Source organism: Pipra filicauda, unplaced genomic scaffold (genome assembly GCF_003945595.2).
Source record: "Pipra filicauda isolate LSUMZ 115617 unplaced genomic scaffold, ASM394559v2 scaffold107_size2268652_pilon, whole genome shotgun sequence".
NCBI lineage: Eukaryota > Metazoa > Chordata > Aves > Passeriformes > Pipridae > Pipra > Pipra filicauda.
The window spans coordinates 347,792-373,589 of record NW_024103518.1 but is presented as its reverse complement, the minus strand read 5'-3'; the positions used below and the strand labels follow the sequence as shown (position 1 = coordinate 373,589).

At 40.9% G+C, this 25,798-nt stretch overlaps 1 protein-coding gene across 14 annotated transcripts in view; it reads right to left on the bottom strand.

Moving 5' to 3' along the window:
* The window catches only part of SEMA4D (semaphorin 4D), a 96,639-nt gene that overhangs the window by 7,027 nt on the left and 63,814 nt on the right, over positions 1 to 25,798 (bottom strand). For 8 of the 14 annotated variants that reach the window (XM_027742633.2, XM_027742628.2, XM_027742634.2 and 5 more), the window contains 13 exons: positions 24,427 to 24,572; positions 23,144 to 23,206; positions 20,621 to 20,719; positions 19,321 to 19,414; positions 18,274 to 18,387; positions 17,208 to 17,359; positions 15,263 to 15,438; positions 14,958 to 15,114; positions 13,947 to 14,169; positions 13,396 to 13,511; positions 9,947 to 10,119; positions 9,678 to 9,721; positions 6,457 to 8,780 (listed from right to left, as the gene is read on the bottom strand). In XM_027742633.2, the coding sequence (XP_027598434.2) occupies positions 7,864 to 8,780; positions 9,678 to 9,721; positions 9,947 to 10,119; positions 13,396 to 13,511; positions 13,947 to 14,169; positions 14,958 to 15,114; positions 15,263 to 15,438; positions 17,208 to 17,359; positions 18,274 to 18,387; positions 19,321 to 19,414; positions 20,621 to 20,719; positions 23,144 to 23,206; positions 24,427 to 24,572 (2,474 nt within the window). In that variant the 3' untranslated portion in view covers positions 6,457 to 7,863. Of the gene's footprint in view, positions 1 to 3,992; positions 4,018 to 5,755; positions 5,963 to 6,456; positions 8,781 to 9,677; positions 9,722 to 9,946; positions 10,120 to 13,395; positions 13,512 to 13,946; positions 14,170 to 14,957; positions 15,115 to 15,262; positions 15,439 to 17,207; positions 17,360 to 18,273; positions 18,388 to 19,320; positions 19,415 to 20,620; positions 20,720 to 23,143; positions 23,207 to 24,426; positions 24,573 to 25,798 lie in introns of those variants that run through there. The other 6 variants (XM_027742638.2, XM_027742639.2, XM_039380356.1 and 3 more) reach the window with 5 other exon arrangements.

Genomic DNA, 25,798 nt, shown 5'->3' with positions numbered 1-25,798 from the left:
TGAAGCAGCTCTGGCAACAGTTTCTGCTGAAATTATTAAAAAGACATGAAAACTTTGTTCCAAGTTAGTACCCAGTTAATCAGCCATCACACCAATGGATTAATAATCACAAATCTACAGGCTGTAGCTCTCATAGGGAAGAAAAATAACTGTACAGGTAGTCAGTTTGCAATCCAGGCTGGTGGGGGTAACAAGATGTGCTGAGGAAAATAGTGTAAAGTTTTGGTTGTGCTCCAGAGATTCCAATACCTGTCACAACCACATCTCACCTGGCAGGACTGGGAATTACAGCTGCTCAATCATGGCCAGGCTGTAGTTAATACCAGTGTACTGCTCCAAGCTGGGGCATTACTGAAGCAAGAATTTTGCATTAGCAAGAAGAAAACCAGTAGAAATCCTTATGGTGAATTGCAAAAGGAGAAAGGCTACGCTGGGAGGTCAAGCAAACCCTTATAAGCAAATGGTACAGAGAAGTAAGAACCAAACTGAATCCCTTTCTCTCCCAAAAGGCATTTAGAAGTTACATTTGCGCCTCAAAGACCCCAGTGTGAAGCAAACTTCTCCTTTTACACCTACCTAGTCATGCTACAAAAGCTGACACGGATTCTGCAAAACCTTTCTTTCCTGTGCCCTCGGAGCCCATAATCACGTGCATATCAAACTCGGGTGGAGAATGCTGCAGAAGGATGGGCTTCTTCAAACTCTGCCCTGGTACCAGTGAGCAGATTTGAAAACCTTGCCATGGGCTCAGTTCAGCCAAGCCCTCTGCTGAGGTGTGATGCAGCAGATAGGATTTTACACACCTGCTGATGTGTATGGGACACACCTGCAGCTTCAAATGCTTTAAGCACATTACAACAGTAATAACCACCTGCAGGTCACCAAGAACAAACTACCAGTCCTTACTGGACTGATTCCCCCAGGGGGAGAAAGATTTTTTTTTTTGTGTCTTTTCTTTAGTGTTTTAAGCATTTGGAAATTACCAAAAAGCCACACAAGAAGAGCTTTCCCAACTGCACCATTTTATTCACTGTACAGGAAAAACCTGTATGAATGCAGCCAGCTGCATCTTACCTGTGCAAGGTAAGACTCTGTTGAGCAGAAGAAAGAATAAGAAAAATCTTCTGAGGAAAAAATGAGTAAGACATTTTTGGTTCTAATTCTTTTCTTTGCTCTCCTTTTTTACCTTGACGCACCTTATGCTTAATTATGTTTACACTGAACTTACTCTAGTCCTTACAAGAAAATTAATATAGTAAAAAAAAAAAAAAGGAAAACGTATTCTTTTTACACACCCTTCCATGTATTTCTTAGCTTGACCATAGCATTTACATATGAAACTGCACAGTGAAGGGAATTCCTACAGAAGTGTTTCAAAATCTGCTCTTAATGCCAGAATTTAAGAATGCACCACCCATATCACAGTCCTCGTAAAATAAATTTTCAATTTTCTTACAGAAGTCACTATGAAGGAAGCCAACAGAACCCAGGTAACATCAGCACTTACAAAGGTGTTTAATGCTGTTGGGTTTGCATGCAGAGTTAGATGTAAGAGGGTCTCAGCAAGCCCTTATGCCTGTAAAAAGAGAAGTGCCAGCTTTCCAGTAAAATAATTACAGCCCTAACATACTGAAATCTACAGTAACAAGGATACCTCTAATATCTACTGAGTTTTATGCAAAATTGGTCTGTGACATTTACTCGATTTTATAACCTTAAGACTTCCATGTCCTTTTCTATCAAAGGAACAATTTTAATTTTTCAACTTACCTTCTAGACGCATCTCAAGTAATGGAAAACAGGTGTCATATCAGAGAACTGCACTAAGGAATGGTTTTATAGTACCAAGATGCCTTTATGTGATGTTTAGTCAGTTGAAAGAATTGGAACAAAACTACAAAATTTCAAAGAAACGGCAACTGTGAGATTACTGTAGCCAGAGACACTGAAACTGAGTCACAGGCACACAGCACGAGACAAAACACCCGAGAAGCTAATTCATAAAAGTGGGATATGGCATTCTTTAACAAGGTGCAAATTCAGCATTCCCATGAGGACAAACTGAACGTGGATTACTAAGCAAGCATGCAAATTTAAGTCAAGAGCATTGCTTCAGGAAAGCATCACTGTGTAAATCTCAAAATACACTGCATAAAAATTTAAAAGATTTTATAAAGTTTTAAAATATTTGTGCCGTGGATTGAATTGCCTTGAGAGATGCAGAGCTTACCTTTTCTAGGCTACTAATTAAAACATTTTCAAGGTTTCAAAAACCTCGCTTTGTATCTCTCCACAGCCATAATTCACATTAAGAGACACCAAATGCAATTGGTTATGAACCACAAGTGTATGCTCATGGCAAACTGCTCTTTGGTATTTGTGTTCTTGTAAGAGTAAAAAAGTAACAACCCTGGCAAAGTCCGTTTTAAGATGCACGCTGTGATTTAAGTGCTGTGGTTGGTAACACTACACTAACATTTTATCTCACACGAAGCACATTCCAACACAGGCTCATCCCACTCTGGGTGCTGCACTGCTCCCACACCTCTCCTGACTGAGCTCCCAACCAGACCACATCACCCCAGGGCTCCATGGATAATGCAACCCTGTAAAGGATGCCAAAAAAAACCCCACGCATGACTTATGACTCATTTATGTGGGTCAGTCTCTGACAGACAAGCTCCTCCTCCCAGGAAAAAAACCCATCAGGTACATCAAGGGGTACAGGGGCTTTTGAGCCCTTCTGCTGAGCCCTGTGATGCACGAGGTCGTGGTGACACCAGCACAGGCAGCCCTGGGGCTCCTGCACACAGCCCGGGGCAGGGTCCCTTTCAGACTCACTCTGCAGGCACCTTGAGTCTTGCAGCAGTGCTTAGTGACGTGCAGTGCATTGCAGTTTATATTTTCTCCACCCTTCTGCATGCTTCTCAGCACAACTTGAGGCTTCACCAAAGCAAGTGAGAGAGAGAAATCTCTACTGAACCACTCGCAACTCTTGATTCCTGGAAGTTACAGATCTTTTCCTCCATGGATGGGAAGCTTTCTGGCACTCCCTTTAGAAGAGCATAACCACAGGGAACAGGCACTGCAGTGGATGTTACCACAAACCCATCTCAGCAGCTCCATGAAGTAGCAACTGCTTTAAAGTATATAGCCAAGTTCACAGAACTTTTATTGTTCACACTCCTGGGGTTATTTTACCAAGGCTGACAATAATCCATTATGTAAAACCTCCAGCTGCAGACGAACTAAAGGGAGATGTGACACCACGGACACAGCGAGTCTGAATCTACAGGGCACAAGTACACATAAAGAATGGTGCTTTGCAGCGTGTCTTACTATAAAATAAGCATTTAAATTGTTGCTCAGCACGATCACTTGTCTGGGAAGTTACAAACATGGATATACTACTCTAATACCAGAGGAGGTGTCAGTAAAGCATCTCCAAGCAGAACCAAAACTGCTGGGAAAAGCCTGTTTCTACTGTACCTAATTTCAACAGAGAAATTTATAAAGCAGGTGCATACACCATCAGCTCTCTGTCCCCCCTGAACCAGATGGTGTAGTATTTCATTCAATTTATTTGAAGCTTGCCTAAAATGTCTGTAAAGGGCTTAAAAAATTCTGTAATGAGAAAATTCTAGTAGAGAAAGTACACAGGAAGCCTGATGTTTGCCCATGTGCAAACAGGTCTCTGGAGAAATGTGAGACTCTTCAGGGGAGCAGGGAGAAAGGAACCGGGAGAAAAGCTGAGCAGGCAGATTTATTCCTTCCTCTTCAGGTGGGGCAGGAGTACCCCATTCTTGACAAACTAGTTTTTTTTTCAGGAAAAAAAAAAAATAACAGTATGTCACAAGTGGCTGTTGGTGCTTTATCCACTTCAGCTTCACCTTGCTGAAATCAGACAGTTACAAGGTTGTAGAGTGCTACCCCTAGGCAAACTTTCAGGTTAAAACATGTGGGATGAGTAAGAGATGAGCAAAAGAACTCACCAACTCCTGCTGAGTTTCCAGACAGCTTGAAACAAGACATTTACAATTAAAAAAAAGGAAGAGATTTGCCAGTTCTCATAAAATAACATTAGAAACTCAAGTCAAAATAAGCTTGAGGTTTTTGACTGGATGATGTGATTTTTTTTTTTTTTTGCATATATATTTGCATCATACACTGGCTTGATACCATATCCTTTATGCAGACAACCAGGCACAACATTTAACTCTCTGCCACTCTCACTTAACCTTTCTGCTCCTTGTAGACACATTTCTCCTTATATTCACAGCCAAGGGAAATAAAGTTCCATTATAGCAATGTTTATATAAAAAAATATCAACAGACACTGAAGAAATGTGAATAAATCCAAGCAGAGACTTTCCTAGCAAAAGCACTTGCTTAGTCACCCCCCACTCAGGATAAATGTATACATCCTCACATGCAGAACCCAGAAAGATGCAAAATATCTGTGTCAGTTCAGTATGATGGTTTGCATTTGTTGGGTTGGGGGGGGGTGGTTTTGTTTTTTTAAATCAACAGACTACAGCTGTAATTCTGGGTATGAACTGGTATCAGCCAATTGCTTGTTTCCCAAAGGGAGTAAATCCCCCATCTGTAACACAAAGTTGGGTCTTTCACTGCTTCCTGAGATGAACCAGAAGCGCTTCGACAGCTGGGGCATCTTGGCCCTGCCTGTGCCATCACTGCATCTCTTGGATGTCAGCTGGTTGTGACACTTTCTTCCAATATGCACCCCTACACCTCCTGAGGAGGGAATTCCACAGGCTGACTTTAGGACACTGCTCCTTCCTTCACTGCCAAGGCAAATACAATTAATCACAATTTTCAAAAGTAGCATGACCATCATTTTAAAAAAGGCACAGCTGGATGAAAGAAAAAGAAATTTTAAAATAAATTCCATGTCTGTTTAAATCTTTTGTGCTATTCATGCTATTATAGTGTTTTTCATGTTGCACAATGAAGTTTCTGAACTGTCTATAGAAAAAGTGAACAAATTATTGCTGAAAGGCCTTTTTTCAATCTAAATTATTCCACTCTATGAAAGAACCTTCATCCCACCCTTGCTCTTTTTAGCCACGGAAATAAAAACAATGCCTTTGTTAGGATCTACACTAATAAGAATTTATGCATTTTGATCTGACTCCAGATAATACACTGAGACCAATGTGAACCCATGCTAGTTTTTAAAATTCCTCCATCTATGTAATGTCTTATTTTAAGGAACAAGGTTACATCCAAGGACCTGTTCAGATCCATTAAATCACACTTAGCTTAAACCAGCAATCACAAACTATAATTCGTAACAATCCAAACAAAAGCTGGAAAGTAAGTGAATTGCTATGAAGAAAACAGCTTTTTCCTTCTCCTGTACACCTCAGATAATACATCCATCATAAAATGGAATTTGTTGTTACTGTAAGTCCTTCATCATTTAAAATAAGATGAAAAAAGAACAACTGACCTGGCCCAGAAAATACGCCAAATTCAAATCCAATACAGGTGTGTTTTTTAAATTGCATACATGCTGACAACGAACGAAAATATCTACCTGCTAAACATTACTCTAGCCTAATAAAATCAGGAAGTGGCACCCTGAAACTGTCTCTCTCTTCTCTCCCCTTTGCCCCTCCAACAGCCCCCCTTCCCCCCAGCATCAGAAAAGTAAAACTTACACAGTACATGGTGACATAGCTAAGCCTTTAATGCAGACCATGATGGCTTATACAGGGCTCCTCCAGCTTACCTGTGGCTTGGCAGAAGAGGTGGAAAGGTCCCCGGACACTAACATGCTGTGTCTGGTCACTTAGGAAAGGTGGCAACAACATGACCTTTATGGGGTCTGTGCTAGACCAAACATCAGGCTGGGTACTGGTGGGTGAAGGAGGTGAATCACTTCCCACACAGGACAAAAAGGAGGTACCAGTAGAAGGGAAAGGTATAGGAGATGAGGCTGTGTGACAGAAGAGGACAGAAAAGAAAGTAAAAGGGTACTAAGGAAAAAAGTTGTAAGAAATACATCACACAATGAAGAAATAATGCAAAAAGACAAATGAACTTTAGAAAGGTAGTAAGAGGAAATGTCCCTTGGCCCCTAGAGAAAAGCACTTTCCTCCTTCACCCACATTTTTTTTCCCCCCATCCTTCCAATCCCTCCCCCCTGGGTTATAACCTGCTCATTTGAAGTTGAGAGGCTGTTTTGAATTAATTACGAAAGTTCTCGCTTTTCCCCTTAAAGGAAACCACAAGGAACATCAGTGCTTGCCAAATGGAAAGCAGTGTCATTGTGTCACGTTTCATAAATAATACAATTTATTTTAATATTTATTCTGTTATATGTACATAATTAAAAATAGAAAAATAAAACCAAACTGAATCTTATAAAATATAAACTGTTTACACTAAGATGGTCTAAATCATGGAAGTTCAACATAGAAAAGCAGCCCAGGCATTCTGCTGTTTACTGTTAAAACAAATTCTACTTCTAGCAATATTTACAGAAAGATGCAGTGAGAGGAACAATTCTTCAGGACTGTTACTGCACACAAAATGCTTTTACAGACAAACAGTGCTGCTGTGAACCAGGCTGAGAACAAATGCACACTTTCACGTCAGCAGGCATGATTCACATAAACAGTTCAAAGGACTGATTGTTTAAGCAGCTCCAGTTTCAGTCTCCAGTTGCATAGGAGAGTGGAAGGTATCATCCGGAAAGGGTGATGCTGCAAAGATTTGTCACAAAAAGAAGCTGAGTTATTTCTGAATCTGAAAAGAAGAAGGAAAAAAAAAAATCGGCAACGTTTTCTCATCAGGCTGAGTCCTTACAGTCCACTTCAGAGAGTCACCAGCTGAATTGTTGGAGTTAGTTCTTCTTGATTCCTGTTTTGCTCCCACAATGCAAGAAACCTCTTTCCTTGTCGCTGCTGACAGTTGCTTGCCTGTACTGTTTCATTAACTAAAGGAAAAAAAAAATCCAGTTTTGTATAGAAAATAAAACATCACTATGTCCAGCTTTCTAGCTGGTGGGGGGAGGAAAAACAAAACAAAAAAAAAAAAGAAAAGAAAAGCATTTATTTCCTCCTTCCCCATTCCCCACTTACTCCATGTTTTGTACTGATATTGTTGTACCTACGTTTCTAAAAAGCAGCAAAGAAAAAAACCTTTAAACAAGATTATCCCTGAGTCTTACACAAATCAAGGCAATGCTATCCCCATTGTACCTTAAAATCTAAGATACTTAAAAAGTAGTTAAAAAAATTAACTTTAACTAACTAAAGAGATCTAGTGTGCCAAAACACAAAGCATAAAACTAAAAATAATCACTAGAAGCAAAGAAAAAAATGTCCCAATCTGGACAAAAGTCTATAATTTACCAATCTGATAAACTAAACTCATTTTCCAATTTGGAATTAAAATGAAACTAGGTCTTTTTTTAATGGCAACTAAAAAACGTGTGTAGACTGAAGTACTTTTAAAGCCAACTGAATTAAAAAGCTCCTTTTACTCTATGGAAGAACATGGCCAAAGAACAAGCAAGTAGCTTCACTGGAGCAAAGCGCTCAGTGGGGGGAAAAAATTGGGAATAAACAACAAGTGGTGATCTGAAACTGGCCATTTAAAAAAACTTTTAAAAAGAAAGGACAGTACAACACAAGATGCCATGGTCTCCAGACAAGAACACCGCTTCTCTAATCTGCTGAGATCTGAATGGAAACTGGCTTGCTGTACAGCTGAAGCACAAAAACCCCGCTATGGCTTAGCCCGTCACACCCCGCCGCGCTGCCCGTGCTCCGACAGCCGCGGTGGGACCACAGCTCGCATCCACCTCGGAAAGGGAAGGGATGGCTGCGGCCCTCAGTCCCCTTCCACGTCCGAGTCCGCGAACTTGAGCTCGCACTTGACATCGAAGGGCTTGTCCTTGGCCTCCCGGGACGCCTGCGAGTCCCCGGCCTGCAGCTGGCTGTTCCCGCAGTCGGGCTCGGTCTCGTAGCCGGTGTCGTGCGCGGGCTTCGGCTGCTCCCCGCTCTGGTGGCTCACACTGCCCTGCTCCACCAGCGTCTCCTTCACGCTCTGCTCGCAGTCGGAAAAATCCGACTTCGTTTTCTTCTTGCCGAGCAGCATGACAGAGCGGAACTTCAGGCACTGCCCCGGCAGGTACCCCTTGTAGCAGTTGTAGGAGAGCAGGCACAAAAACAGAACGAAAAAGAAGAGGAAGAGGAACATCAACAAGAAGTTGTCGTTTGACTTGAGGAACATCGTCTTTTCTGGGACCGCATCGGGAATTGAATTGAAGAGCTCTGTGTTGGAGGCTACACTTGTTAGGACAGGGCCAATGGGCTTTGTCACTATCCTTGCTGTCGTTACTGGTACCATGTGAGTGGTCGAGATGTGAGCAGTGGAACCCTCGGTTGACACAGCTGACGCTTTTGGCACATCACTATTACCTTCTGTTGGTGCAGCTGCTGCGGTGGGGCCCACCATGGTGTGCTGTATTTTTTTCAGTTCCAAAACATGCTTAGCCAGCACTTGAGAAAACTTCTTATTCTTCACTTTTTCTTCTGACAAACACTGGTAAACACCACTGTCTCCTTCTGATAAATTGAAGATGAGCAGTGCCTTTTCCAGCAGACGGTACTTGGGACTCTCCACTCTCAGCACATCATCTTTGAACTTCCAAACTACCTGTGCCAGATTGGACTTTTGAGAACACTTGAGTTCTGCTGTGCTCCCATGCTTGAATGTATGCTGTAGGGGATTCTCTCTTACTTTATCTGGAACATCAAAATAAATGTGCAGAGTATCAGCAATGATTCCAGTTTCTCTAATCTGTACAGCTTCACAGGACTGTGTTACAGTCTTAATAGAAAGTGTGAAGGTTATGGCATTCACCTCACGAGACCAAGATGACAGCATGCAAGAATCTGAGCGAAACACCAAGCTACAGCTGCACGCAAAACATTGAGACAGACTAAGAGATAGGACACCTCAAACTCTAAGAGAGCCTCCACTTCTAGACAAAGATGAGACCTTGCTGATCCACAAATGAGCGTGCACTTGAGATGAGTCACTGAGGCAAGATACTGAACTTGGGGGTAAATTAAACTCTTAAGAGCTTTGTTTACTGCAGCTCAAATCGCCTGTAACACTGCTGCCTCTTTAAGATGTCCTTGATCTGGTGGCAGCAGCACACACTATAAAGAAAGGACCTGTGATTACTTGTCTTAAAGCACTATGGAAGGTACTTCAGCTGCCCTGTACTGTGTTCCAAGTTCCCCCTCCCCTCTCACTATAAAATCAGCTTTTTTTCCAAATCACTTAATCTGATCTAGCAGCAATAACCAAGCACTTGTCAGGGCTCACAGTAGAACGTCAAATGCTGTATCAAAGAGACAGAGGCCTCTGCAATAGAAGTACTTCTGGTATTGCTTTCATTCACAAGTCACTGTTGAGGTGCCCCCGTTCATTTCAGGGGGTTGTGCACTGCACACTGAAATGCATACAAACACAGACATTTTTAAGACAACATGCAGGCTGTACAGATGCTCAAATATTCAAAAGCAGAATCTCATACCTATAAAAATGTAAATGCATGTTCAGGTAATCACAAAAGCAAAGATGAACTATACTCCACCTAGGCATATGAAAGAGCTCTACAAAGACCAACTCACCAGAACAAGAAGATGCATCTCCACCTATGTTCTGAATCCAGTTCCTGTAAAAGGAAGCCCAAACATTAAAACTTCAAATCCTGTTTCCTAGAGCCTGCCCATTCCCTTGTGCTAAGTCAGTCATCTTATCTAAACAGCACTAGCAGACACAAATGGATAGAAAAAAGTCTATTTGAAAACATTTGCTTTTCAAAATTCCACTTATCAGTAAGGGACAAGACTGATTCAATACTGACTGTAACTGCAAGGTCATCAAAGGTTACCATTACCTTCCAATTTCAGCTTCTTTAAAAATATCAATGCAGGAAGCTTCGAGGGGTTTCCAAGCACAGTAAGGATCCCTTGCAAGAACACAGTCAACACAAGTGGTGTACTTGTCACAGAATGCCACTGGGGACTGAACCACACCAGAATTTGAGCCAGCAAAGAGGTATTTTCTGCCCTAAAGAAAAACAAAGTAAAAAAAAAAAAAAAATCAGAAAGAAATCACAGTGGATCACTTCCTCAAAGCCAAAAACTCATTACATGCTTTAAGTATCATTAAAGAGTTGCATACATTCAGCCATGTTTGTAAAAACTGGTGCATGAGGGGAATAAGCACTTGATTAGCTTTTATCTCTAGAAACTTAAACTGAAAATATTGCAGCAATGCCGAAAGTGCAAAAAAGACAACAAAAACCTGAAACAGATACAGTTCGTGACAATGGAAAATAACCATGGCTTTATCACACAGTTTTTCCAGAAATATGAATGCTCTAACAATCCTTCTATGAGGCAAGGCAAGACTGTGAGGATGACTAGCCTCCAGCAGGCACATGAAAGCCTAACCAGGCTCTTTGTAGGACCTGCTCCTGTTAACCCAAAGCAGCTCCACCAACCAGCCAGGCCTCTGCAGCCACATCAGCATCAGCTTCATGCTTTTCAAGGAGGAACACTGGCAGTATTCAAAGGAAAACAGCACTTGCAAGACACCAAGGAAAAGGGGAATATTTTCATATCACCTGCTGAACCATTGCTGCTGGGATCCCAAACAAGTGTCACTCTGACACAACAGGAAAAGACTCATTCCAAACACTCTTCCTATAAAAGGCAGGCAGCTGCCATATTTCACTCATCTGCTTAAAAGCTCAGGGAAGCCGATGGCTAAAGCTACACTGACTTCACATATTACAAGGCAAAGACTGAAGAAAGGGGACCTGTGCTGCAACCCCAAACCACCAGTGACCAACCACCTCCTTCTGAGAGGCTCTGCACAGAAAGCCAAGTGGCACACCCCACCTTGGCAGTGGGTTGGCTTCATCCTGAGCAGAACACCAGGTGGATTTATCAGCACCCTACTGCAGTTGCCACAGCAAATGGGCCAGATCCAAGCACAGAGTGGCTTCTCCTGTACTGCAGCCACACAGATCTCAGCGCACAGAAATGTCCTCAGGGGTCATGTCTGCAGGGGGGCTGCTTAACTCTGGCAGAATGAGCATGGTCACAAAATGATGGGGAGACATCCAACAGAGACTTCTGGTAGAGAAACATTCTTCAAAAAATCTCATGTTCATGGTGCAGAAGTTTTGTCTCAACATGAGAAAAAGCCTCAAGAAAACAACTATCAGACTATCTTGGGGGTGAATTTAGGTTTTGGGGCTCACTGATGCTCTTTTGCTAAGTATGTAAGCAGGTTCTGCCATGAGAAACTCAGAGCAGCTCAGTGTCTTTAATGCAATGATCATGAGAAAGTCTCCAGAGGAAGCTACAAGACCAAGCACAAATTTGGATTGGTCTCACATATGAAGTGTGCAGACAGCTTTCAAGGACACTCTCTGCACTGGAAAATGCAAGGCAGAACAGGATCCAAAAAGAGTCTGCTGGAAGACTGGAGTTTGAAAGATAGTTGAACATCCATCCACGTGCAGTCTTCCATCCTGAACTTTAACCTGGACCGTGCTGCACTGCCCATGGAAGAAGTGTACAGTGCTGGAGATGTACTACTTCCCAGGAAAAGCTTCCCGCTCTGTCAAAGGCTCCCCTCATGTACGAAGCACTGTTATCTCTCTTGTGCTCTTCTAGATAATGCTGCCACACTGTGCATCCACTGTAGTGTCTCTCATGTTTCCCAGCTCATATATCCAAGAGTTCAGGGAACATGCAGCAAGCTGAGAAGACCATTAGAAAAAAAATCCAGACAAACCTTCAAGTCAAGTAGAAGATCTACTGTAGGATGGTCTGACTCTGCCCAGCACACTAAACAATGTGGGAAAAACCTGGAAACTACTGAAAAATGTGCTCAGAAAGGACTCTGACTCCAGAGAGGTCTAAATCCCACCATCAGGATAATTATTACTCATCATCACTGAAAAGGACCCCTGCTTTTATGAGAATGTACTGGGCAGCACTGTTTCAGTTTTGGGGTTTAGTTTTATGTGTCAACAATTGTATCAGGAAGCAGTGTTTTGTTTCAGTTCTAAGCTTTGAGAGAAGTTTCCTTGTGAAAAGGCAGTGCATTCCCTATGCACCCTCTATGCCATGATTCAGGATGCCCTTGAGGAACTGAGCATGTGGCACCTGTGACTCAGAATGAATACATTCAATGCCATTTTTTTCTACACTAGTCTTGGCTATCAAGCACGTGATGGAACTGCTACATCACATGTCTGGTATAAGCTTACAATGTCCAAGAAATGGAGGAATCATAATTAAGCCACTGTATGAATGATCCCACAATGAGAAGAACGGGCATTAGCCTATTTATTAGAGGAGTCATCTATCCTTATCTATCATAGGGCAAACCTGGAAAAACCCTGTCAAAACAAGACACTTGAAGCTTTCTTTGCAGATAAAGCAGAAGAAACCAGCAAATACTTTATGTACATATGTAGACACACACATAATATATATCCACACACATATAGAGAGAGCTGCCAGTGTGATGCACCACACAAAAATAATACAAACACCTTTACTGAAAACTACAGGCACGAAAGATTTTAATCCTGATTTTCGTCTGTCCAGCAAAAATATGCTCTGTCCTCAAGACTTCTTCCTATTATAAGCATGAAAGGACAAATAAGCGTGCAAGTTGAGCTTGTAAAATTATGACATAAAGCTCTGTTCCGCTGAGCTGATCATGTTGACATGCAAAGTTCTATTAAATATCACAGAAAAATAAAAGCTGTTTCAAAGATATGTTGGCAGTATTCCTAAATCCCTAAGCTGCAGAGAACTTATCTTTCACTGGGTAGCTACTGAATGCAGGTATTACGATCAGACACTTCAAAAGCGGCATTTCAGTCCCTGAAATCTCACTGTCTGAGGGGTCTGATGCTACAAGTCACTGGTTAGGGCAGTGGAGAGGATTTTTCCTCGCAGATCTGCAACGGCCACAAGAGGTCGGGATTTTTACATTACTCCTAACCCGCAGTCTGGTATTCTGGAGCACCTTACAGCTTTCAGCTTCTGCACATGGAATCAAAGTGAAGGTCTGCACACTCGTGCCCACCCCACACCCCTTCCCCATGTCCACATACATTTAGAAGTTTGGCACCTACCAAACAGACTGAAATGCAACAGGCAATATGTGATACTGCTGCAGTACCATGAGTTACAAATGCAGCTTTTGGGTAGGTGCACAGTGATGGGTCTCCTGTCGCAAGGTTACCAAGTGGTACTTAAAGGTTTTGGGGAAGAACAAAAATGAGATGAATGCTGTGATGCTCATAGCACTTACTGTTTTGGATGAAAGCAAGAGAGTTTGGACTGGTTCAAAATCTGGAAAAAACTGTGTTTCTTCAATAATATGCATTCCACTTTCATAGCTGATAGCTTTGTGCACGGCTCCCCGATCTGAAACAACAGAGCAATATGTTTAAGTAAGATCCTTAAAACAGAAAGGCAGGGAAAAAAAACTGCACAATTGCTTTAACTTGTCTCAGTAATCTGCTTGCTGTTCAGATGAAGACTTCATATAACTCTCTGTCAAAGGCAACCATTAAATTTGCCATCAGCAGGAGCTCTGAGCAAGAAAACATTTTGGCACACAGAACGACCACTTAGGGATTTATCTTCTGTGTGTTTTTGCTGCTCTCATGCAGCTTTGCAGTTCTTCTCCTGCAAAACCTTTTCAACGTTATGTTAAGACTGTCCACTTACTGTGGCACCTTGCCTTTTAATGGAAACATCAGCTCTACAAGCACTGCAAACATGGAAATCTCAAGAGCTTCTCTTTGAAAACTAAAGAACCGGCGTACCCTTAAAACAGAGGTCTTCTGCAGAACTCACCTGTACCGATGAACATCACATCATACATGGTGCCATTGAGTGCTCTGACTCTGTCTACCACAATCTGTGTGTACTTCACATCTTGCTTTACCAGCCGAGGTCTGTCTCCCATCGGGGTCACTGAGTCATCCATCAGAGGATGGTCTCTGACAAACTGCAGTGTCTTGTCTGGTAAATTCAGCGAGCTCATGTAGCTCGATCCTCCGGCTTCGTTGTTTATACACTAGCAGTAGGACGGGGAGGGGGGGGAACACCAAAACAAAAGAGACAATCAAATTATATCATTTACTTGTACAAAACAAAGACACAGCTGTATGCATTTTCTTCTCTGCATCACTTTGACCAGCAAGGACACCTTCATACTACACTTATTCTAGTGAGGCAAGTCCTCAGAGGTCTCATAGCACTCTGGCTTCTGTGATGTACTAATCCCTGAGCCTTGGACTACATTTTTGTTTGGGCTTAAAATACATTCTAGGAAAATATTCCTTCTGTAACTCTCACACATTTTAACTGCTTTTAGCTGTCACCTCATTCAGCACCAGCAACAAGATGACTGTAAGGAACGTAAGGAAGTAAGAAAAGTCTGAAAGAGACTGAGTACTATGAACATTTTAGTCTGTAGAGCAATGCACTGTGTTGGATAAACATGCTGAACCTACAGAGACAATGCAACGGCTGCTATACTTCTGTTCATTTGAACTCAAAAGTATTTCTAGTGTATATATATTCTGTTTCACCAGCAGAAAACTATTAACAAAATAACGAAAATCCCAAACCAGTAAATAACTCAGTACTAAATTAAAAAGAAACAAACACTTTGGTTCCCAGATACAAAGCTCAGAACGTATCACTTCACTGCTTTTGTACGCTTTTTCGCAACAAGAAGTAACCAGGTAGGGCAAACAAATAATTCATTAATAGGTTACCTAATGCCTTCTAGTCTCTTTACTTCTGAGCATTAAAAAAAAAAACACAAAAGTCATCAGATCCAAGATTTCCCAAACTTACCGCACCAGGTCGAGGATTAGGGATCTCCCCATTGTATCGTACCCACTTTGTATGAGCCTGTTCCACTATAGCACTCTGCATGTATTTTCCTTTTGAGAAAACCTCTTCTACAGTAGACAGACTGTATGCACACACTGCTGACAACCCCACGTTATTCCTACAAGTTCAGGAAGAAATGAAAAAAAAGAAACAACCCCCCCAAAAAAACAAACAAAAAAACAAAAACACAGGAGCAATTATTAGTTCTTGTAGTAACCAACTGACACTAAAGGTACTTATCCAGGAAAAGGCTATACCACACTTACAGCTGTGGGGTGAAGACTCCATATATCACTGGTTCCTTCAAAGTCGGAGACTTGAGAATAAAAACATCATTGATAACATTGAAAATTAAGTTCTTATCGGGGATGGTACAAATCAGTCTGGCCTTGAGAAAGGACGTCCATTTTTTTTGCAAGATCCTTAATCCTCCTTGGTCCCTCTTATGATATTAAAAAAAAATAAAAAGGTATTTGTGAGGAGAACTAGCAGCATTTCTGCATTTAAGAACCACTGCTATAGCACGAAATTACTAAGCTATGTTATTTTCTAACATTTCGTCTACAGCAACCATCAATAAATGTTAACACATTCACAAACAGAACAGTAAAAAAGCCACAGGAAAACTGATTCAACAACAATAATGCAGAATTGTTTCTATCACACACACAGGCAACATGGAATATGAGAGTTAATGAAGAACCACACTTCAGCAACACTTGAAAAAACTGAGATGGGCAATGCACCATCAGGAAAAAGCTGTTTATTAGAACAAGTAAAATAAGGGTGGAAGTACTATACTGTCCCTTTAGAGAAATAAGTAATATTGCATTTTTTCTAAGACATCAAAACTGTGAGTTAAATTCTAATGCTGCAATATGCCCTTAAACTTGCCTGACATTGATACTTTCATTAGAAGAAATGCAGCAGTGGTTTAGTCCTGCTAGCAGTTACCACCTTTATTCAGGATTTGCAGTACCAAGGCTTAAAGAAGTTAAGATACATTGACAAGAAATGTTCCTAAATATTTGCTAATCAAGCTGTAGCTCTGATACTCCAAAAAGCAGGGCACTCTGGAACTGCATTGATAGTTCCCATTCATTATCCAAAGGTGTTATGCAAAGTACTAAAGAAAATATGCAAAATTTATTAAAACAATTAAGTATAAATGCTTATGGATTTGCAACTTGCCACTGACTCCTATTTGAAACAGAACAGTCTGAATTATATAATTATATAATAATGAAGCTCTCATATTCCACAACAATCCCCTTTTAAAGCATACACAAGCTGTCAGTGGGTAGAGGGTCATAAAAAGCCCAACATAAATTTGCCTCCAGCTCCTTGTTTAACAGAAATCTCAAGGGCACTAACTTTTCATTTATGTTTTGACTTCTATGTTTAAATATAAAACAGTGAAGTCAAAATAAAACTTTCAACCTCATAAAAATGAGGCGGAGAGATAAATTTCCTGTTGGAAAAAAAAAAAAAAACCTTGAGGAAATTGATACATTCCACTGAAAAAGTTTTTGTTAAATCAACGTCTTATACCGGGGAAAAAAAAAAAAACCCTTTCATCAGCAAGATTTTCAACCAACACTGCTGAGGAAATACTTCAATCAGCCTAACCCACTGAGGTTTAAGCACAGCAAGTGTGACACAATCAGGCTGCTGGTGACCATTTTCCTTCAGGCTCTGGCAGCTGTTAAGAGCTTCATAGAAGTCCCATCTGCTACACCACAGTCAAGGACTATTTTGCTGTGGACACAGCTACAGTTCTGTTTGCATACAGATACTTGAAAGTCACTCGACAGACATCCTGTCTGCTCAGCTCCAACCAAAGTCAGTTCTTCACAGGGAGCTGTTCTTGTCAAAAAAAAAAAAAAGAAAAGAGAAAGGAAAGCCTGAGGAAACACTTTTTCTGTTGCTGGGTTTTGTCACGGTTGGTTTGTTTTCCCCCGGAGGAGAGGAGAACCCCCAGATGTATTGAAATTTCATAACTGTGCAAAATTAAGTCAAGCATTTATTCACAAAGCAACCATTAGGCTTTCTCGGTTCTGAAGAACTGACTGGAATTGCTGATTCGCTAAGGTTCACTAAATTCAACCACTTCCAGTTAACTGGCAGTAAGTTCACAAAAATAAATGCTTTTTAACACACATATACAAAATTCTAGTTGATATAGTAACAGTAAATTGAACTATCTCCCACCTTGCAGACCCTAGCTATTCTTGGAATCATCAGTTTTCCAATACATTCATACTCCACAGACACCTCGGTGAAAAAGAAGTATATCTTGTCATCTTCTCCATCTGTGCTGTTTTGGTCTGCTCTTATCACATCAGCAAAAACAAAATTGGGCTCTACAGACACAAAGAGAAGAATTTTCCATTACATATGAGACTACTAACCTGATTCCCTCAAAGACCCTCTAGGAGTTCTCTTTCACCCAAATTCCACACTGAATTTACCTGCTCTCTAGTCACTGACCTCCCTATACAGTTTCTTCTTCATAATATGGATAGTGTTTCTCAAAAACAAAACAAAAAAACAGCCAGGAACAGAAAGAAAAACTCCCCAAACCCGCAAATCCCAAATTAAAGCACTAAGATACCTGACAGATCTCTGAAGTAATGAGATTATTACTGCACCATAATGTTCTTCAGCCCACACTCAAACATGGTTTTCTAATGGGCCTGGAGGACATGACCTCCCTTGCCTGCCTCCCCTCCTTTTCAGCTACTAGCTGAAAGACTAAAAACAACATTACAACATGTGTTACAAAACTCGCTATCCTGTACTTTTTGGTTATGATGATCATGATTTTGGTCCTTTTTGGCACAAAGCCTCAAACCTCTGAACGTTCACAAAGCTCAGTGAATTCTGAAATTCAGGAACTGAAATCACCAAGAATCACGATCAGCTCAATTTGAAAACCCATTCCAGACCAAAAACACTGCCTTCCTTACTGTATCATAACTAAGCTGCATTATTGCAAAAAAGAACACATAGATATGAAACAAACTGCAGCCATTATTGTCCAGAGTAAGCCTGTGTATCTTGAAGCTGTTTTCATTGTCAATGCCGATAAAAATCCTAAAATTTCAAAACAACGTCTCTTGGCATGCATGAGGGCACACACATGCCAGGGTATGCCAGTATAACAAAATCCATTCTCTCTATCAGACAATTGCTCCTTACAACCAGGAAAACTCTGTCAGTGTGGGGTTGAAGAAAGAAAAGTAATTTCTCTGGGCCAGTTCTCATGCCCACTTACCATTAAGCCAAGGTATTGCATACTCTGTTCTCAGGGGGCTCTGATGAGAGTGCCGTGAAATAATGGGTTCACTTCCCAAGAAATTGTAAGAAGTCCCAGAATAAAGCTCCTCATCTTTAACACAAAATCAAATATTTTAGATCTTATGGACTGCATACCAAAAAGGGTACATAAATATTTTCTGAGTCTATGTAGGCTTAAGCTTCCCACAAGAAAAGACAAACAAGGACTTCCTCTAAATTGCCCTGGACATGTATTTTATGTTTACATTTCTGCTGACTGTGCTGAAGCCTAACACTTCCAGAGTGTGGTTTATTGATGCTCTAACACAAGAACTGATGAAATTCAGAGTAGTTTTTGTGGTACTTTAGCACTTAACATGTAAACCTACAGTTCATGTAAAACCATGCAAATTTACTTAAATGCATCAGAAGTCTGGAATTATTCTTCTCTCTTTCTATGCCACCATTGTTCAAACTCAACTTTTAAAAACGTAGGCACAGTGCAGGGAGTTGTGCTTCTCATTTCCTGTTTCATCCTATGTTGAGCTTCTCTCATGATCTTGTGACACAACAGTAAATCCATCAACTCTGGTTCCCCCAGGTTGAGATTCAGGGGTGTCTTTCTATGCACTAAATCTACCTGCAATCAATATCTCACTCCTCTATTCTGTCTTATGGATAAGTCTTCAGGACAGCTAAAAAGTACCACTTGTTAAATTTACTGAAATTGCATTAATGGATGCTACAAATGCAGCCAAGTACATTCAGACTACCTGGACTAAATACGTTAAACACCCGAAAATACAGTTTGAAAATTAGTATTTTAGAAGTTGCTTCCAAAACAACCTAAAATTTTTAAGTTCTCCTTCAAAAAACATGCTAAGGTTGACTAAATAAGTATTTTAACATCTTTATGGATACACAATAAAGGGAAAAAATATGGATGCAAGCTACCATTTTGACACTGACAAACTGGAGCATGACAGTGGAAAAGACACAACGTTTTTTTATACATAAGAACGAGGTAGGCAAAGTCTGAACTTACCAACCATAACAGATGTGTAGCTTTGAGCAGGATCAAACGGACACCTACCCTTACCATCCTCATTTTTACCTCCAAGTTCAAATGAAGTTAAATTCTGCAAAAAAAATCAAGTTGAAAACCACAAAACAACTGTTAGCACTTTTTCAGCCACTCAGCTCATGCAAAATTAACTGAAAACTAAACACCAAATATTGGGCTATATCATCAACTACCAGCATCAAAGGCATTTTGTGTAGAATTACAAAAGGCATATGTGTTTTTGGAAAATCTTATCAAGTCCCACGGACAGAGAGGAAATGCGATCCTGTAATTTGTGAGGCCAAGAACGGAAAAGAGCAGAAGATGAAAAGTTGAATCCAGACAGACCTCAAGAAAAAGCACCCAAGAAAGACACCAGGAACAGCAGGGAAGTTAATTGATATATGGAAAGAACTGGCAATTATTGAATTAGCCTGAAAAAAAATAGAGAGTCTCAGAAATCAAGAAGGCTTTCTGAAGTGGATTTAGTAATTTTCGAGATTATGTTAAATTTGTAAGATAGGGCATAATCCAGCTAAGGCTTTAAAAAGCAACAGAGTATTTTGGCTGTTACTTTATAAATCCCCTAAAAAGACCAAGAGAATGAGGATCAGAAAGATGATGATGAACTGCAGCCACAGTACTGGGCAAGTAATCACTTATACTGTGTAATGGAGACATTGGAAGCTAAGAACAATGGCTCCTGGCAATATTCCAGAGGTGATGGCTGGCAGACTTGCAAGCAGGGGAGACAAAAAGGCACAACTACAAGATTTCTCAACTTTCGAATTGCTAAGAGCCACAGTAGGGAAAATGATACAAGAGTCAGCAGTGAGAAAAAGGGAGTTTTAATTTTGTGCCAAGACTTCATTCTGAAGCATTCAGCACTATGAATCTGTGGCATAGCCAGAAGCAGAGACAAAAGACAAGCAGAGACAGGAATCTGAGAAATTTCGGGAAGATCTGGTAATGGGTGGAAGTTACAAACAATGTAATTTCAGTTTCAGAAACTGGTTTTATGCTAACACACAATACGCAAAGAATTACGGAAAAGTAAATCTGCAGTTAGACAAGATGAATCAAGAATTCATTAAGTGCTCTGAAAAAAGGAACAGTACAGTTTATTTCCATACTCTATGGTGGGACAGTGCAATAAATGCTCCTAACCTTACAACCAGCACTGAAGATACAACAGTTTCGGGAATGGAGATCAACTTGTTTACCTGAGCTGCTTTTTAAGTTACAGTTGTTGCTGGGTCAAAACATACACAAGATTCCTTACCACGTAATCACATGTTGGCTGAAATGCATTAGTTCCACACACGTAGAGAAAAGTATCATTCAGCTGCTGCAAGACACGCACGTAGTTACGACACTCCGTCTGTAAGAGAGGATGAGGAGAGAACCAGTCTGATAAACCGTGGCTTCCACATTCCAACATAAACAGAGGATGGTGTGCTGTCAGCTTGTCTGTTGCCACACACCAAAGAAGCCTGGGTGACACGTGGGTGACACTGGGGCACCATCTCCCTACAATCTCCAAGAGCTCTAATGAATCCTGCAGCATTTGGCTTCCTACAGACAGTCGTGTGCAGCTATCAGAGTAGCATGACCAAGTACCATATACTCAGCAGGGTCCGTCTCAAGATGTTTTTACAAAAGCACAAGCTCCAAACACACATCCAATCCATGGCAATGACTAGTTAAACATGGAGTTTTGGATTTCACCATCTCTTGTACACCTCAACGAAACACTGACAGTCAAGGTTGTTTCTTAAGAGCAAAACCTGTAATTCTCCTAAATTAGCTATAAAGTTTTGTCACTTACTGCTGTCCTTCCATGCCCTGTCACTCCTCCCCTCTTCCCCCCCCAGTCCCTGATATCATTCAAGGAATCTTCTTAATTTCTTTGGCTCTGAAACAGAACAATGAATTTGAGCAAAACCCTTAATAAAGGATACCATAAAGACTCAGAGTAATAACAAAGAAAAACAACTCTAAACACCCACTTAAAGAGGGGGAAAACCAGTATCAGCAACATCCGTTAATTCTTGCTAGTATACTGCCAGACACCACCACTGAACTGTTGTTCTATAAACTTCTTAAGCAAGTTTCAGCACTGGCCTTACTATTCCTTCTTATGAGACAAACTAGGTATTTCTGTGACTGTATGGCAGAAAACTGCATGGAGGGGAAGAGAGTAAAACCAGTTTTCTGCCAGATGAGGTCCTTGAACAACTGCATGAATGCTTTCTGCTGGCATTACACAGTACAGTGGTGATGGACGGGGGAGAGTGTAAGAAACAGCAATAGTGGCTTAAAACCTTGACCCTTTTGAAACTCTTGGACTATGCAAAACACCACAGTGATGTTTTTTAGTGTTCACAATAAATGTGAATACTAAATGGTTAGGAGCACAGTGAGGGAAAAGCATGGCCAGCAACAACTGTGAGTTGCTAAACTGGGGACAGGGGAAAACAAAGAAAATAAATTTAGAGCTCTGAGAGAGTACCTCTTTGTGGGGTCTAACATACCCCACCAGTAATCTCTGCAGAGGACTTGTGGAGATTCACACACAGCTGGCTAAACATATGCATATAAGAGAAACTGACATCTCACAGTCATTGTGGCTGTTAGTGAGTATTATTACTAGCAACCCCAACTGAACCTGGAAAACACAAATAACATTCTCTGACCCCATCCTGAAGAGGCAGCCAAGGAGGAAACAGCCCTTAAAATATTTGCCACGCCTCATGTTTGGACAACGTACTGACAGTCACCAGTGGAAGGAAAAGCAGTAAGCTAGTCCAAGGGAGGGAAGAGAGCCCACTCCCACTCTGGGCAGGCCCATGAAGGCAGAATGCCTATCGGCCCTGGATGCAGCACTTGGGGTTTTGTAACAGCATGAAATGAAGAGGCTGCAGATTTAAGGGTCACATCCCTGCAACTGCAGAGTAGGACTGCTTTCTGCATTCACAGACTTGCAGGATTCTACTTTCAAACCTGTGCTAAAAGCCTGACTGACAGTCTTGCCCAGCAAACCCTCGCTCTGCCACATCATTAAATGAAGTGGTTTTACAAGAGGGGAAAGGTACATCCACATACAGTCAACTACTCGAGTAAACCACCTCCACAGAGAGGGAAAACCAGCAAGCCAGACCACACCCTGGCAGTCATGAGGAGTCAGTGGTTCCTAGAAACACCCAGGGACCCATCCCAGGGGCTGAGCTTGCCTGCACTGCCAAGCTGTCAGGAGGTCAGGCTGCTCAGGTGCTCCCTGAGCAAGGAAGGTGCACACCCGCTGAGCACCACAAGGGGAACAGAATGGGTGAAAAAAACCCAGACACCTACGCCCTGAAGCGAAGCAAACGAAATTATCAGTCATTCTGTAAAACCAAATGCTGGGAAGGAATTATTGCAACGACAGAACACAACAGTTGCTATCAGTTACTTCAGTGAAAGCAATACTGTTTTAGCGTTTTAAATGGAAAACCATTAAAACTAGAACACACAAAGTGTGTTCAGATTTTCAGACATTCAAAGAACAGTCACCAGCAAAAAATAATGAACTATTAAAAACAAACAAACAAACAAACAAACAACCCAAAACCAAAACAAAGCAACCCAAAACCAAAAAGCCACCAACCTAGGCATGCTGCAATTTCTAATGCTCAAGTTAATTTAGAAAAACTGGGCGATTATTTCAACATTTAATTTCAAACAACTGGACACTTTCTTTTTTTAACATCATCGCTTCTCTTGAACTGCAATGTGTAGTATCTTTGCCAAAGTTCAGTAAAAGTACCTGTTCTGATTTGCCCTTGACTGCGCATTTTGTCCTTTTATCTTCTGCGGCCTTCCAGTGTAACTACGTAAAAAAAGAAGCAACAAAAAGGCACATTCAAAGTACTTCAATTCAATACAAGATCTGAAAATCTTGCAATAACACACACACACACAGAAAAAGGTAATCCTAAAACTATCTGCAACAAATGCAAGTTACTTATTTTCCCAGTAGTTTTCAAAGGTTCAAAGCCATTCTTTCCCAGGGAGGTGACAGTTTCAAATTGATGTGCCTTAAGCAGGACTAAACTACTGCTATTATCTTTTGGGTTCATAATGATGACTCCCCTCAAATTGCTAGTAAAGTTTTCATTACCATATGCATTAGGGAGATGCAACTGTAACTGTTTTAAGTATTTTCAATTTTAAATACTTCTCAATTTCATTAACACTTGAATAAAAAACATATAGGGGAGAGGAATCAAAGAAAAACTTATTGGACCAATTTACACTATACTGAGTACAATTTTGACAGCTACATGTACCCATTAAACAAGTTTTATATGCTGGTGACATTTCCCACCACCATCCATGAATATGTTCTTCAGATTAAAGATCATATGAGCATCTTCCAAGGCATGCTGGGTGGGACTCCACGCTGCACCTCTACATGTCAGCCTGTGCTGCTGATGGGATGAGAAGCAGGAGCCTGGGAAAGGACTGGAAGCAATACAACGTTAGCAGACTTCTGCCTGGCTAAACTACTTTGAGAAGCCACCATCAGCACATCCAAAGTACCTCTCTGAGCAAGCTGGATGAGACCTGTCTGCACCACCTCTTGCTGTGCAGACACACCCAGACACAAAACAGAAGCTCAGACTCAAAGGACAGGGCCATTATTTGCAGCACATCTGCAGCCTGCCACTCCTGAGCAAGCACCAGCTGTGCTTCTGTTTCAGATCAGGTGACCCTGATTCAGATTAACAAAATGTGGCCCACTCCTGACAGTAAGGATATGGGTAAGAACCACCATTACAGATGACACCTGAAGTCCCTCCAGTCCAGCATCCTGCCCACAAGAAGGAAATACCCAAGGATACCTCTAATTACTTGTTTATATCCAACTTTTCCTTTCTTCCTCTCTTTGACTCTACAGCATCTTCCAGAAATAACACTGGAGTAGCCCACACAGTGGTTTCTCTTTTAGGTACCTGCTACCTAAAGTGCAATGCTACTGATATTAGGCAATTAAGTCAAATTTGGTGCATGAGTTTCATATGGGAGATAATGTATTAAAATGCATACCTCGTGCTGCTTCTCAGCAATATTCACTGCGTTTAAGGCAAAGATCACTTCCCTGGCTCCTACATATAGAACATTTTTGTCTTCACTTAACAGCAAGGTTGAATAGTTTGACACTTTTGATTCATTAAAATGTATTAGCTGGACCTCTGTTGAAATGGAAAAAAAAATAGCACCACATGAAGAAACACAATCACTTAGGTTCAAGCTTATGAGTCATTTTTTCTAAGTTGTCTAACAGCTGTTGGGTAATTTGAAAACAATAAAGGTTAGATCAGAAAACCCATGTAGAAGACGAGGGACCCCTCAGAAGCTTGATTCAGCAGAAACAGCAGCTCCCATCATAAATGTCAAAATCATTCACTTTCTCATTCAATGTCAAATGCCTAAATATTTCCTCTCGTGGTGATCCCTATAACTCACTTCTTCCTTCATTTGTTTTCCTACCTGCTTTTTCTAAACTTCCATTTTCCACATTCACTGTCAGGTCCTTCCTCACCTTCTCCTTTCCACATACCAACCTACTGTGGAAAATCAGGTTGGTCACCACATCCCTTGCAACTGCCCCAAACAAATCTTATCCCAAACAAAATATCCTGCACCATAAGATGACACTTCAGCATACTGCCACAGCAGAAAGAAGACACAGAAGCTAAAAAGAGAACATTTACAGATGGTCAATAAGCTGACTGTGAAATGAAAACCAGAGACGAAATGCATACAATAGAAGGAAAACAGCATGAGGGAAAAATCAAGACGAAAAGGAAGAAGAAGAGAAACAGAGTGAGACATGAGAGAAAAGGCAGTGGAATGAGGAAGCTTGCAGACTGGACCAGAATAGCTTGGACAAAGATGACACAAACTGACTAATGTAAAATAATGGGGTTTTTTCTGCATCTACAACCATAATGGAAAAATTGAGACTACCATAAGATTAATTAGGCATGGCTTTTTAAGATATAGGTGAAAACAATGCATTATTGCTTCCAGTTTTAACACTAGTAATTGCACATTTTCAACTACAGTACTCAAGAAACATTAATTTTAAACTAGATTCTCAAGCATGTAATTCTGAAATCTTTTATTTGGCAGGAAGATTTTTCCCTAAATGTATGAACTGGTTCCTACAACTCCACTGAACTAAAAATTCCCTCTCCTATTGAGAGCAGGTTTCCAATATTTAAATGCAACAATCTTTAGCAGACAGACACAGAGAAATAGCAGGAATGAAAATAAATTCCATTTATTTTGACTAATTTGGATGTGGGTCCGCAGTACACTACTGTACCATTAAACAGCAACTTGCCAAATTTTAACTACTATAAAAGATCTGAGCATCAAAGAGTCAAAGCAACTACAAGCCTTGTCCAGACCA